The sequence below is a fragment of the Aspergillus multicolor genome (genome assembly GCF_047715735.1).
Source record: "Aspergillus multicolor strain CBS 133.54 unplaced genomic scaffold BDW74scaffold_1, whole genome shotgun sequence".
Lineage (NCBI taxonomy): Eukaryota > Fungi > Ascomycota > Eurotiomycetes > Eurotiales > Aspergillaceae > Aspergillus > Aspergillus multicolor.
Genome location: NW_027395952.1, coordinates 540,413 through 552,304, shown reverse-complemented (window position 1 = coordinate 552,304; position 11,892 = coordinate 540,413). Strand labels below are relative to the sequence as shown.

The 11,892-nt window shown below is 49.5% G+C and overlaps 6 protein-coding genes across 6 annotated transcripts; 4 read left to right on the top strand and 2 right to left on the bottom strand.

Moving 5' to 3' along the window:
- Nucleotides 1–29: 29 nt before the first annotated feature.
- BDW74DRAFT_141653 (putative prefoldin subunit 1) lies at nucleotides 30–858 on the bottom strand. Its single transcript, XM_073722588.1, has 3 exons — nucleotides 631–858; nucleotides 389–555; nucleotides 30–278 (listed from the first exon to the last, which is right to left on the bottom strand). Exons 1-3 carry the CDS (start codon nucleotides 658–660, stop codon nucleotides 113–115), a joined length of 363 nt encoding a protein of 120 aa, XP_073589411.1. The 5' UTR covers nucleotides 661–858; the 3' UTR covers nucleotides 30–112.
- A 2,056-nt stretch (nucleotides 859–2,914) lies between these two features.
- BDW74DRAFT_141651 (isopenicillin N synthase family dioxygenase) lies at nucleotides 2,915–4,548 on the bottom strand. Its single transcript, XM_073722587.1, has 3 exons — nucleotides 3,886–4,548; nucleotides 3,375–3,813; nucleotides 2,915–3,275 (listed from the first exon to the last, which is right to left on the bottom strand). Exons 1-3 carry the CDS (start codon nucleotides 4,222–4,224, stop codon nucleotides 3,046–3,048), a joined length of 1,008 nt encoding a protein of 335 aa, XP_073589410.1. The 5' UTR covers nucleotides 4,225–4,548; the 3' UTR covers nucleotides 2,915–3,045.
- Nucleotides 4,549–5,743: 1,195 nt separating this feature from the next.
- BDW74DRAFT_141647 (uncharacterized protein) lies at nucleotides 5,744–6,815 on the top strand. The gene has a single exon (XM_073722586.1). The coding sequence runs from the start codon at nucleotides 5,859–5,861 to the stop codon at nucleotides 6,606–6,608; it is 750 nt and encodes a 249-aa protein (XP_073589409.1). The 5' UTR covers nucleotides 5,744–5,858; the 3' UTR covers nucleotides 6,609–6,815.
- A 678-nt stretch (nucleotides 6,816–7,493) lies between these two features.
- On the top strand, nucleotides 7,494–9,555 carry BDW74DRAFT_141644 (uncharacterized protein). Its single transcript, XM_073722585.1, has 2 exons — nucleotides 7,494–8,761; nucleotides 8,816–9,555. Exons 1-2 carry the CDS (start codon nucleotides 7,753–7,755, stop codon nucleotides 8,881–8,883), a joined length of 1,077 nt encoding a protein of 358 aa, XP_073589408.1. The 5' UTR covers nucleotides 7,494–7,752; the 3' UTR covers nucleotides 8,884–9,555.
- A 153-nt stretch (nucleotides 9,556–9,708) lies between these two features.
- On the top strand, nucleotides 9,709–11,383 carry BDW74DRAFT_1516 (Rcd1-like cell differentiation family protein). Its single transcript, XM_073724216.1, has 4 exons — nucleotides 9,709–10,411; nucleotides 10,466–10,621; nucleotides 10,681–11,056; nucleotides 11,104–11,383. The coding sequence occupies exons 1-4, from the start codon at nucleotides 9,925–9,927 to the stop codon at nucleotides 11,279–11,281; spliced, it is 1,197 nt and encodes a 398-aa protein (XP_073589407.1). The 5' UTR covers nucleotides 9,709–9,924; the 3' UTR covers nucleotides 11,282–11,383.
- Nucleotides 11,384–11,876, top strand: BDW74DRAFT_1514 (uncharacterized protein). The gene has a single exon (XM_073724171.1). The coding sequence runs from the start codon at nucleotides 11,485–11,487 to the stop codon at nucleotides 11,743–11,745; it is 261 nt and encodes an 86-aa protein (XP_073589406.1). The 5' UTR covers nucleotides 11,384–11,484; the 3' UTR covers nucleotides 11,746–11,876.
- The last annotated feature ends 16 nt before the right edge of the window (nucleotides 11,877–11,892 follow it).

Here is an 11,892-nt window from a genome sequence, read left to right as displayed (position 1 = left end):
GAAAGAAACGATGTTCATCGAACGCCATGTTTTGAGCCATTTATCCATTTATTGGAAGAATAATATAGAAGACATAAAAGAAGCGGGAATAAAAAAAAGTACAAAGAGAAGATCACGCTCGTCCAGACTTCAGAATCGCCTCCAGATTCTCCCGACTGTTCTTGAACGTCATCTCCAAATAGTTCATCCTCTTTTCCAGACTCTCAATCTCCCCCTTCAGCTCCCCGCTCTCTGTCGATATCCGCTTGTCGACTGCTGCTCTGGGGACCGCAACGAACCTAACGAATGCCATTAGTTCCAATCCATACAACCCGAGCGATATCCCCAAAGTCCAGTTGTATAGCAAACACATCCCCCGCAGACTGCACATAAGGTAAAGCAAACTCACATCTTCCCAACACCTTCATAAACCTTCGTCTCGGTCGGCAGAGTACCCAATTCCTTCGACGTAAGCTCCAGCAGCCGGATATCGCGGTTCTTGCTCGTCATCTGCGCCTTCGTGATTCCGATCTGTTGCTGTGAGGTGATCACGCGGGATTCTATCTCTTGGAGGAGCTATGGGAGAAGAGTTTGTTAGCTTCTATGAGTGGATTTTGGAGGTGGGAATCGGGGGAATTGAGGGCAACGCACCTTTTGGAGAGCTTCATTTGGGATAGACATTTTGGGTATGATGCGGGCGGGATGAGGGGTTGCGGTGGTGTTGCGAATTGGTTGTGGTGTTTCGATGGTAATTCCCTGGGTCGTAGATATGTTAAGAAGTCTCCGGGGATTGTATAGACGGGTAGCACTGAGGTCAGAACTCGTGCTCGTTATATTTCGCGATTGCAATATTTTGTTGTTCTGATGCGGCGAGTCGGCAGCGGAGCTGGCTGCTGGAGACAAACTCCACGCCGTCGTTCTTATCGGCTTGGCTCCGAGCTGCTGATGCCTTAAGGCAGCAAAATGTTATCTATGGTTGAGGGCTTAACGTAATTCCCGGGCGATCCGTACTTCCCGACCGATCCGGAGTTTTCATATGCTTGATAATTTCAACCTCTTATAGCTCAACAAATCCCTATTTAAATTAATTATACTAAACACTATTAAAAGCGTGATAACTTGTTTTTTATAACCTTGTATTCCGCATCTTATACATCTTAGTGGGGCGCGCTTAGGTTACCCCAAAGCTAGAAAAGCACTAGGGTATGACCCCCCCCCTCCTGCTTAAAATTTATTATTTCTTAACAAAATAAGGTCGCGCGCCTCTTAAACTAAAAGGCTATTTGTAGGTATTATTTAGCGCCTAAAACGTCCCTTTTTTTACATGTTATTTACTATAAATAAGCGGAGATCCTTGTTTTCCTGGGCCAGGAGAGTTGCGTTATAAATAGCTAATTTACACCCCTTTATAAATTAATCTAGCGCTTGCTTGAAGGGGGTTAAGGGGCTAATAAAGTTATTTTTAAGAAGCCTTTTAACAGAGAAAGCTTTTTATTTAACTTATTAAACCGTGTGAGGCGTATAAAGCTGCGAGGAAGGGATTAAATCCCTACCTCTGCTAAAAGGGGGGGTAGGCGTTAATAACTTTAGCTGCAGCTTATTAAGTACTGCAGCAGGCGAATAAGGAACTAGCCTAGTTACCCTAAATTTGCTTTAAATATTCTCCTTGGTAAAGACCTTTTTATAGGCTTCTGGATAGGCCTTTAAGAAATCCAGCTTGTTAATAATGTTATATCCCAGGCGCCCTTTTTGCTTGATAATCCCACTATAAGCTCTCTTTAAAGGACCAAAACAACCAATATTAAGAGGTTATAGAAGGTAAGATAAGTAAGAAGGCATGCAGATAGGTATAATATTATTCTGCTTGCAAGCAAAGTTAAAGGCAGGGGTCAGGTGGCTTCCGTGGCCGTCCAGAACTAGCAAAGAGAACCCCCCCCTTCTCCGCGCCTGTATAGCAGGAATAAAGTAATTTATAAGCCAGCGAAGGCCTATTATATCTGTTATCTATTTATTATCACTAACTTTAATTCTCCATGATGCAGGAAGAGATAATTCCTCAAACCATCCTTTAACATGGCGCTTTCCTTTAAAGATAATGGTCAAGGGAATCGAGAAGCCCCTAAAATTAACATATTTAATAGTTATAACCCATTCCCGATTACCTGGCTATATAAGCCATGGTTTCCCAGGCATTTCCGCTCAAGATATCACCTTTATTATTATAATTAGGCCCATAGCAAACCTGGTTTTATTAAAGTTATAAATGTCTTCTTTATATATACTGTACTAAACTTTAACACGCTCTAGCTTAGCAAACCATGGGCTAATTACTTTAGGGTCTTTACATAATGCTCTTTGGCAATTAATCTTTTAAGCAAACCTGGATTTAACTTTAGGACATCTCTTGGTAAACTCTGTTACCTAGTTCTTTTTAATGGGCGGATATGGCGTTAAGAAAGCATCCAGGATTATTTATGCCATTTTGCGTACTCTGCAGGGCTTAGGGGCCGCTCCGCGGATGTTAAGTAATACAGTCCATGCAATTAATACTTCTTCCTGGTGTAGGGATAGCCTATGCTGGTAATTACAGAGTTCTTGTTAAAATTATTAACCCTGAAGTCTTCCGCGAAGAGTATTTGGAGGAACATTATATGCACGCGCTGCGGGCGCGACTTTTCAAAATTTTCCATTTTTTAGATCTTATATCGCGTATTGGATTCTGCCCTCTTGCTTAACCAAGTTTCGAGTTGTTTTACACGCTTTTCATGGCATGGTGGTTGTTCGAACTTGAAGGTAATATACGCGTTGAGTTTGTTAGGGAAACTCCGGATCGGTCGGGAAGTACGGATCGCCCGGGAATTACGTTATGGCTGGCTCGTGGAGATATACTTCATCTTGTTTTGTAGATGTACTTTTGTGAGAGAAGGGAAGGTAATGAAGATAATGCTCGACGTAGGCTTGTCATTTTCCCGCTCAAGATGGCTTGGAACCCAGTTGTTGCAGGCTTGATTCCACGATATATATCTCAATGCTATGGGAATCGGCAGCAGTGCACACGAGTAAACATTAATACATCATGGCCATTCTCATTTTGTTATAATCTCCTCGAGTGATGGGCTCATATTTTGCCGGCTCTCTGTCACTCATGCAAGAAGGTATACACTCCACGACGACATCGTCATCCGGAGACATAAAGAACGGAATGGAGTATCGTTCACGAGTCATCCGATTCGGACCCTCAAATCGATCCGATAGTTCAGGCAAGCCTACTCGGTGGTTCGTGGAGCGAAGGCGATCTGCCATGCTCGAATCAGCCCTTGCCAATACATACAGACGGTCCATATCCTTTGACCATACGCAAGGACAGCAGACGAGCGGGGCTGGGGAGAACGAACCATTAGTCCACCTCTGCAATAGGTCGCCCACGTTCATGATAATACTATTCTTCACCGGCGGCGCAGGCACAAACGTCCCTGGCCTCGAAATATCCTCCACCTCGAGCCCACCGCAGTCATCTTGGAAGAGCAAAGTTATCGAGCTCCAGTCGGTATGCGCTGCGCAGCGGCTGATGCGGTCCTGCTCTAGGTCGTCTGCGGGGACTGGTAGGTAGTGCAGAAGTCGGAGTTGATGAGAGTCTCCCGAATGTTTTCTCGTCAGGTATTCTGTGTCTTCGAGTTTCAAGCCCACGGCGAGAGCGCGGAGGATATCGTTGCCGACATGGTCGCAGTCGCTATAGAACTGGATCATGAATTCCCTGAAGCCAGGAAGCGTGGCGTCGGGGAGCCATTGGTTTGGTTCATGGGTGTTGTTCTCGCTGCCGATATCGTAGACTTCCTGTTCTATAGTGAGTATTGTTCGGAAGCTACGCTGCTATTCTAAAGGTGTCTGGGTAAAAAAGCTACGCACCTTGACATCAGGCACCTCTCTGAGTTTCATCCTCGCCTCCTCGTCATCACCCGTGCTCATGATCTGCGAAATCTTTTCTAAACCAGGCCATGAGTATCCGCGATGGACTGCCCAACCTTCTGGATGAGGGGCCTTCATCTTCTCCTCCTCTGGGAGCGCAAATAATTGCTTCATCCACTCGAATGCCTTATTGAGATTCGCTTCTGGCAAAGAGTGGTTCATGATCCGAACAAAGCCCACTCGCTGACAGGCGTCTACAAGCTCTCGCGCCACACCTTTTCGCGAGGCTTCATCATCAATGTCATACCATGATGAAAAATCCACGACGGGGAGAGCCATGATTGGGATTGACTTGTACGATTATCTCCTAATTTGATAGACGATCTCTGGGGAATATATGCTGAATGCCCAGGATGCTTGTCTAGTCGGCTGACGGTCACATGCTCTGCACAGTCATCGTTAGTAAGGCATACTCTGGCCCCCTCGCTACTGGGGCCAACTCTGTAATTGATAGAAGGATCTTGCTTGGTACTTGAGTTGTACAAATGCTGTAATCCTGGTGATGTCATGAGGTTTGCGGGAAGGCTAGCCGTGAGCTTACAAACAGCCAGCCTTGAGATCAATGCTGTCCGCAGTCAGAAGCTCTTGGGCAATGGAAGAGCCGTGTCTTCAAATCTCACTAACCTCTGTACTGTATCGCAAGAATGACCAACTGCAGTAAGATCCCAGCACCGCCTCGCTTAAGCATACGGGCGCAAGCATTAGGATAAGGCTTGTCTTTGGATCAGGCCACGAACAGACTCCAATTGAGTTTAGGCACATTCCATGACCATCAGTAGAAGATGCCCAATGGGTTAAGCTCTTTCCATCAAGGGTATCTCGTGATGACTGACGGCGTTTCGGGCGAAGCTCACCACGGCGCAGGTAGATCAAAACTACATACCATTGTGTGCATAGAGAAGCTTGAAGAAAGCAACTCAGAGTGTACCATATCCATTCCAGACTGAAGAGTGTCCTTCGAAATCCAGGTTGACGCAGCTGAAATTCTCTGCGAACAGAGCAAGCACGCCGGAATCTCGAACTTCTTACTAACCCAAGTCGAAAAAGTAATTAATGCTCCTGAGAGAAGAATCCAAACATGTTTTGCATTGAGCGGTATGACTAGCCACTTTGCTTCCGCAAGTAGTAATGAGATAAAAGTCTGGTGGAAACACAACATTCAGTCTTGTGCATACGCGCCCATTGCCTGAGGACCATAATATGGAAGTTTGATAGGATATCCGCCTTTCATCGGGGACATAGACTTTCTTCTAGTTCGATCTAAGCCATACACCTCAAGTTGTTCCGTATGTAAGTGAGCCTTCGGATCTGGGAGAACATCTCAATGGAGCCCGGGCGCTCGGAAGCCGATCTGGCATGTCAATGGGCTTTTGCACTGAGGCGATGAACAACTGTGATAGCATGCTTCTGACTTGCGCATTTTCCAGCAGACGGAAGACATTGGCCATGTGTTCAAGAAGGGTCCTTTAAGAGTGGAGATCGCTCAGTAGATCAGGGTGTGGAATATCGTGGAGCGGATTTGCCCCTGGGTAACCTTGACGACGGTAATGTTGAGAACCATGTCCAGACAATAGGTTGTTAGCACAATTCTCGGATATCAGTATACTTATTGTATAGATTCTCGTACTCGTAGTCGTGAGCATTGCAAGATAGAAAAGCAGGAGGCTGGGAAGTCAAGACCCAGAGCGGGCCGCACAGCCTTGCCATTTTTAGTAATTTGTTGATTGCCCGGCCACCTCTCAGCGACTAGAGTCAGGGCTTCACTCCTCGTCATCGCTACCCAACCGCCAATCCCGACTCTTGGCCGATTGGAAGTCGAGGTTCCTGCAAAGTCTGCCTTCTAGTTCTACACCCATACCGCCCATACACACCAATTCCCCGACCGGCGGGACGAACGAAGCCAACCCCACGAAATGAAGCTATCCGGTTGGACCTGGATCGCAACCACATTCTTCGCCTGCGGCGCCCTGTCGATTTCCCCCTCACACCTCCCCTTCGACCACCCCATCACAGCAAGCCCCGAATCAAATCGGCGAGCATACGATATCCTGCAGCTCCTCAACAAGCGCGACGGCAACTGCCCCGGCGGCTACAGCCCATGCGATAACCTTGACAATTCCGGCATCTGCTGCCGCACCGACGCAGTCTGCACGAGCGACGACGCAAACCACATCGCGTGCTGCCCCAGCGGCGCAAGTTGTACGGGGACGCTGGGCGGGGGCTCGACGTCGGGCTCTGGAGGGTGGCAGACAACGTCGGATGCGACGACGACAACGACAGACGATGATCCGACCTCGACGATCACGGGCTCAACCATGAATGGCGGGTACCCGTTTGTCTATGTTCCTACGGCTTTCTCGAATGCGGATGAGTGTTCATCGTACTACGACCGCTGCGAGAGCAGCTATACGGCGTGCGTTACGTATTTCGGCGGCTATGGGGTGACTGTTACGGGTGGGGGAGCGGACTTTACGCAGACGGGGGGTGCGGCGAGTGCGGTTGAGACTTGTTCGAGTTTGAGTCAGAGTGCGTGCCGTGGGCTGAATCTGGGGGTTTGTGGGAATTATGAGGGCGGGACGGATGGCGCGGGGTATCGGAGGACGTCGAGTCTTCAGGATATTGTTGTGGGGATGGTTGTTGGTGTTGCTGGGTTCTTTATTTGAGGACACCAAAGAGCATGTTACGACTTGGATGAAGGATACTTGATATGGATTTGTATATGATGTCTCTGTTTCGGATGATATATGGAATGACTGAATGAGTGATGTTCATACTGTTCTCTGTTTGTGTACCTACTACTTTGATTTCCAGGTCAAACAGCGACCTATCTACGGAGTACATACCAGCAATTGACTTTGACAAAAGCTTCACTTTTTGAACTGAGGCGAAAACGTATGACAACCTTTAGACACACCGCTGGATTGTCAACCCAAATCCTGCCGAACAGAGAGCGGGATTGACGGATCACTGCCATGCTGTCCCTGCAGTCTCCATCACCAGCAACCAGTGAGTGAACAGGGCAGTGGAGTGCCCAAAGCCTAATTAGCCCAAGCTGGCCAGTACCTGACAACGTGAGGCGTTGGTACCAGTAGGGGAATACCCGAGATAAAACCCAAGGTATTCTAGACCTCGTGAGTGAGAATTGTGACCTGATTGACCAAAATAGGTACGCAGTACGAGCTGCCCGGGTAGGAGTGATAGCAGTCGGCTTTATTGTTCCCGTAGTGATGCGGGGCTGGCTGTTGTACTAGAGGAGGGGTCGATGCAATGTACTCATTCAGCTTGACGAAGTACTCCGTAGAGGGTTGGAACGTGACGAAGCAGGGTCCAGTCCAGCCTCTGATTTCTAAATAAAACCGGCAATCTACGGTGTAGAATTGGCCATGGTGATAATGGAGACTGTCGCTGGGTCGTGGTTGGCCCATAATTGGGGTGGTTGGGCTTTGTATACGACCTGCATGAGGAGGCTGGGGGATTCGCCCGCGGACTCGGTCAGGGCACGACAGCAAGCCTGAGCTCCGACACCCCTCCCGAGTCCATCCTTTCGTTTTGTTCTCCTCTTTTAGTTATCGTCATACTTTGCTCGTGTCTTAAAGACAATTCTTTATTCTTCCTGTTGTCTCAGGGAGTTGTTGCTCGCTGTTGATCGCAGCCGCAGAGCACCGTATCTAGGGCGGGTTTCTGGAGCGACGGAGTCAAGAGTGTCAGTGTCTCGGTGACCTGCAGCCAACAATTGCGGCTGTCAGAACATTCTTTTCTGCTTCCATTCCGATCGCTTGAGATTCTCGGACTATTTCTCCAATAGCGATGCATACTTCACGATTACTACAATCTGCGATATCGATCATCGCATTACTGAGCCAGTGTCGACTCGCTGATGCGACGCCGCTAGGGTCAAACGCTGAAGGGGCCTCGCTCGAACAACGATCTTGCGACAACCCCTGTGGCTACTACAGCCAGCTTTGCTGTGCATCAGGCGAAACATGCATTACAGATGATAACAACCAGGCGGTCTGTTCTTCTAGCAGCGGCTCCAGCAGTGGAAGCGGCAAATGGGAAACGTATAGCAGCACCTGGGTCGTGACCGAAACGGACGTCGAGACACGCACATCGGTATGGAGTAGTTGGGTCGCGAGCGCGACGGGCGATAGCGGGAGCTGCCGAAGTGATCTGGGGATGACCGAGTGTGGCAGCGACTGCTGCGATGCCTCGCAAGTCTGCAACTCCAGCAAGAAGTGCGTTCTGGCGGCCACCACATCAATCTGGGCGACAGAAACTGGAACCGCCACGGCCCCCGTACGACCAACGGACTCGAGCACCGTGACCAAAACCGCGACGACCACTCAGCCTTTTGAGACGCCCGTCACCACCGATGGCTCGCCAGCGCTTGGGGTCGATGCTCCCGATGACGGCGGCGGTTTGAGCGGTGGTGCGATTGCGGGTATTGTCATCGGAACGCTCGCCGGTGTGTTCCTGCTGTTCCTGCTGTGCCTCTGCCTATGCGCACGAGGACTTCTCGCCAGCATCCTCGCCTGTCTCGGCATTGGGCGGAAGAGAAGGCAGGAGACGACATATGTGGAAGAACATCATTCGCATCATACGCACCGGCCTGGGCGCACGTGGTTCGGCACTCGTCCGTCCGGACCTCCACACGAAAACGAGCATAAATCAGGATGGGGCAAGCTCGCGACCCTTGGAATCATCTTCGGTGCGATTGCGCTTTGCCTCGGGCTGAGAAGGAAGAAGGACCATAGCGACGAGAAGAGCAGCACCTCTTACACGTACCCAAGCTATTATAGCTATTACACCAGCACGAGTAAGTCCGCCCAAGGTGTCATTGAGGGTAGATCATCCAACTAACTTTTCATAGCGAGCGAGAGCTCAGACCGACGGACTCGACGGAGCAGACGATCAGGACGCTCCCGGTCCCGGGTATAACGAATGACGACGACACGGTGAAGTGGACGACATGATTCCACGATTCTTGATATGATTCGACCTCTTTCCATATATGTGAGACGACACGACTGATGTATTTGTTCGACTGCCTTTTCATGGCAGCTCCCTTCTGTTGCAAAATACCTGTATTATGAGCAGTGACTTTGATGTGCATGTCTTTTCGCATTTATGCTGCATGTTGACACGCCCTGAATGTAAATAGTTTATGATGAGAATGCGAATACCCTTATCAAGTGGTTTTCCTACCAATGGTTTAGATTAAGAAGCAATAAGATCTTGACAGCAGGCAGCCCTGTCTTTGTGAGGAGTATAGTCACTCCGTTATTCGTCAAGCTCCTAATATCGGAACGGCGTCGGAGCAACGCAGGCACAGGTCGAGGACGCAGCTGGCAAGGGAGCTGCAAGTAAGACGCACCGAATCAAGCTGCCACCACCAAGGTAGCTACCTAGGAACAAAACTGCACGTAGCTCTGTGCCAGCCATGCATCTGTCAGAATAACCCGTGCGTTGCGTGTAACAAGCTCGGGCCTCCACGGTTGTAGGCTGGGGATATCCCAGGTTGCTCCACGTTGCCGAAGAACAAAGAAAGCCATTCAACCAGGACTGGAAGAATTGGTCAAATATACTCCGGGCTCTGCAACTGACTTCGAGGAGATGGATTAGGCATTAGTGGATGACGCTAGCTAGCTGAAGCGTACAGTACTTGTATCTGAGTCAGTTGAGCCCCGGTCGGAACCTGCGTCTCCCCGCCTCCCGGAGCCCGAACCTCGCTCGTCTCGATCACCGTTTCACATCCAAGCCAACCTGACCCTCTCCAACTCACTCGCTACGAGTGTCCCTCCTCGATTCACTGTTCGTATTTCGGCTCAATATATCAATCGATGAATCATCTATCGCTTTCAGTCAACTGACAACTCTTTCTTTTCCCCAGCCCTCCCTACCGTCAATTCGAATTTTCCGGTCGGCCAGGGCAGACTGCAGCACTAACGCTCCTGAGGACTGATCCATCGTCGGCCCGTCATGCTCCAAACGCAAAGCCAACACGTCTTCACCCACCAGCATCAGTACCCGCAGGCTGATGCCGCCTGGTTGCAGCATCAACAACAGCAGCACCAAGCCCAGCACCACCCGCACCAGGCCCAGCAGCATTCCTCGCTAGGCCCTCAGCAGCATGCCCAGGCACATATACAGGCGGCCGCCGCTGCTGCCCAAATAGCTCAGCAACAGCACTATTCGAGAATTGCCATGGCAAACCCCAGTGCCATAAATAACAGTGCTGCGGCAAACAACTCCGCCCCGGCAGTCGGTGCCGGAGGCGTCGGCGGGGATGGCGCGTTGTCGAGTGCGATGTCCATGATTGATGGCGGAGTCAGTGATGAAAATCGGAAGGTTTTTATGTGGGTTGCGGAGCTTCTCGACCCGACTCGTAGGGAGTCTGCGTTGATGGAGCTCAGCAAGAAGAGAGAACAGGTACCCGAGCTGGCACTCGTCATCTGGCATTCTTTTGGTAAGATATTCGTGATCAGGCTTTCCATCTCACCCGCTGACTCGGTACTGTTAGGTGTCATGACTGCTCTGCTGCAGGAGATCATCTCCGTCTATCCCCTGCTGAACCCTTCACAACTTACCGCTGCGGCTTCAAATCGGGTCTGCAATGCTTTGGCTCTGCTGCAGTGCGTAGCGTCTCACAATGAGACTCGCACACTCTTCTTGAATGGTACGTTGCGGCCCCTCTTCCGCTAAAAATCGACTGCTGACTCTTTTACGCTCCAACAGCTCACATCCCTCTGTTTCTCTATCCCTTTTTGAATACCACATCGAAGTCTCGACCCTTTGAGTACCTCCGTCTTACCTCGCTGGGTGTGATCGGCGCCCTGGTGAAAAATGATTCGTCAGACGTCATCAACTTCCTCCTCACTACCGAGATAATTCCTCTCTGTCTCCGGATCATGGAAACCGGTTCGGAGTTGAGCAAAACTGTCGCTATCTTTATTGTTCAAAAAATTCTCCTAGACGACGTTGGCTTGGCGTACATCTGCGCGACATATGAGAGGTTCTACGCGGTTGGAACGGTTCTGAGCAACATGGTCACCCAGTTGGTTGAACAGCAGACCGTGAGACTTCTCAAACATGTCGTGCGCTGCTTCCTTCGGTACGTCCATTTTACTCATTGATATAGATACCTTCTGACTTTACTAGACTTAGCGATAATAGCCGTGCTCGTGAGGCCCTGCGCCAATGCCTCCCCGAACCCTTACGCGATGCCACTTTTTCCCCAATCCTTCGCGATGACGCAGCCACCAAGCGGTGTCTCGCCACACTTCTTCTAAACCTCTCCCACAATGTGTCCGACGGCGCAGCGGGTGTTGCTATGTAAAAAGTTGAAAAGCATTGTTTCCCGTCGATTTCGATTTCGATTTCTTTGGTATATTTGATACACTTACGACTTGCATGGGACGGCTCCGGCGAAATGGTTACAAGGCGCAACTGTGGTATACATGCATGACGGGAAAAACGAAACCCCAAAAAACAACTGAAAGAACTCGGGATACCAGCATGAGCAGGGGGCGATTTATTTGAATGAGAGATCGACAGCAATGGTGTTCATCAGCATACTGGGCTGGGTTTGGTTTCTTGTTGGCCATGGTTTGCTTTCTTGTGATTATCTTTTTGTTCTGCTCCATCTTCCGGTCTCCTCATTCCCCTGTTTTATCTATCTACACACTTATTTCTTATGGTCATCACGCTACATGGCTGTTTGATGGCGTGGATATTGATATGGACGGCGCTCTGTTTCTGTTTCATTGTCCTCTGGTCTTTTTCCGCCCTCGATATGAGTGAAATAGACCTGTGATGCGAGATACCAAGATCTAGTTATGTGTTTCGTTAGTTGGCTGAGACTCTGTTCTTTAGTCGCAATTGATCATACCTTACCTACCCTGAGGTACAAGGGTATCTATATTTGTATTACATTTCGATCTCTGCAAC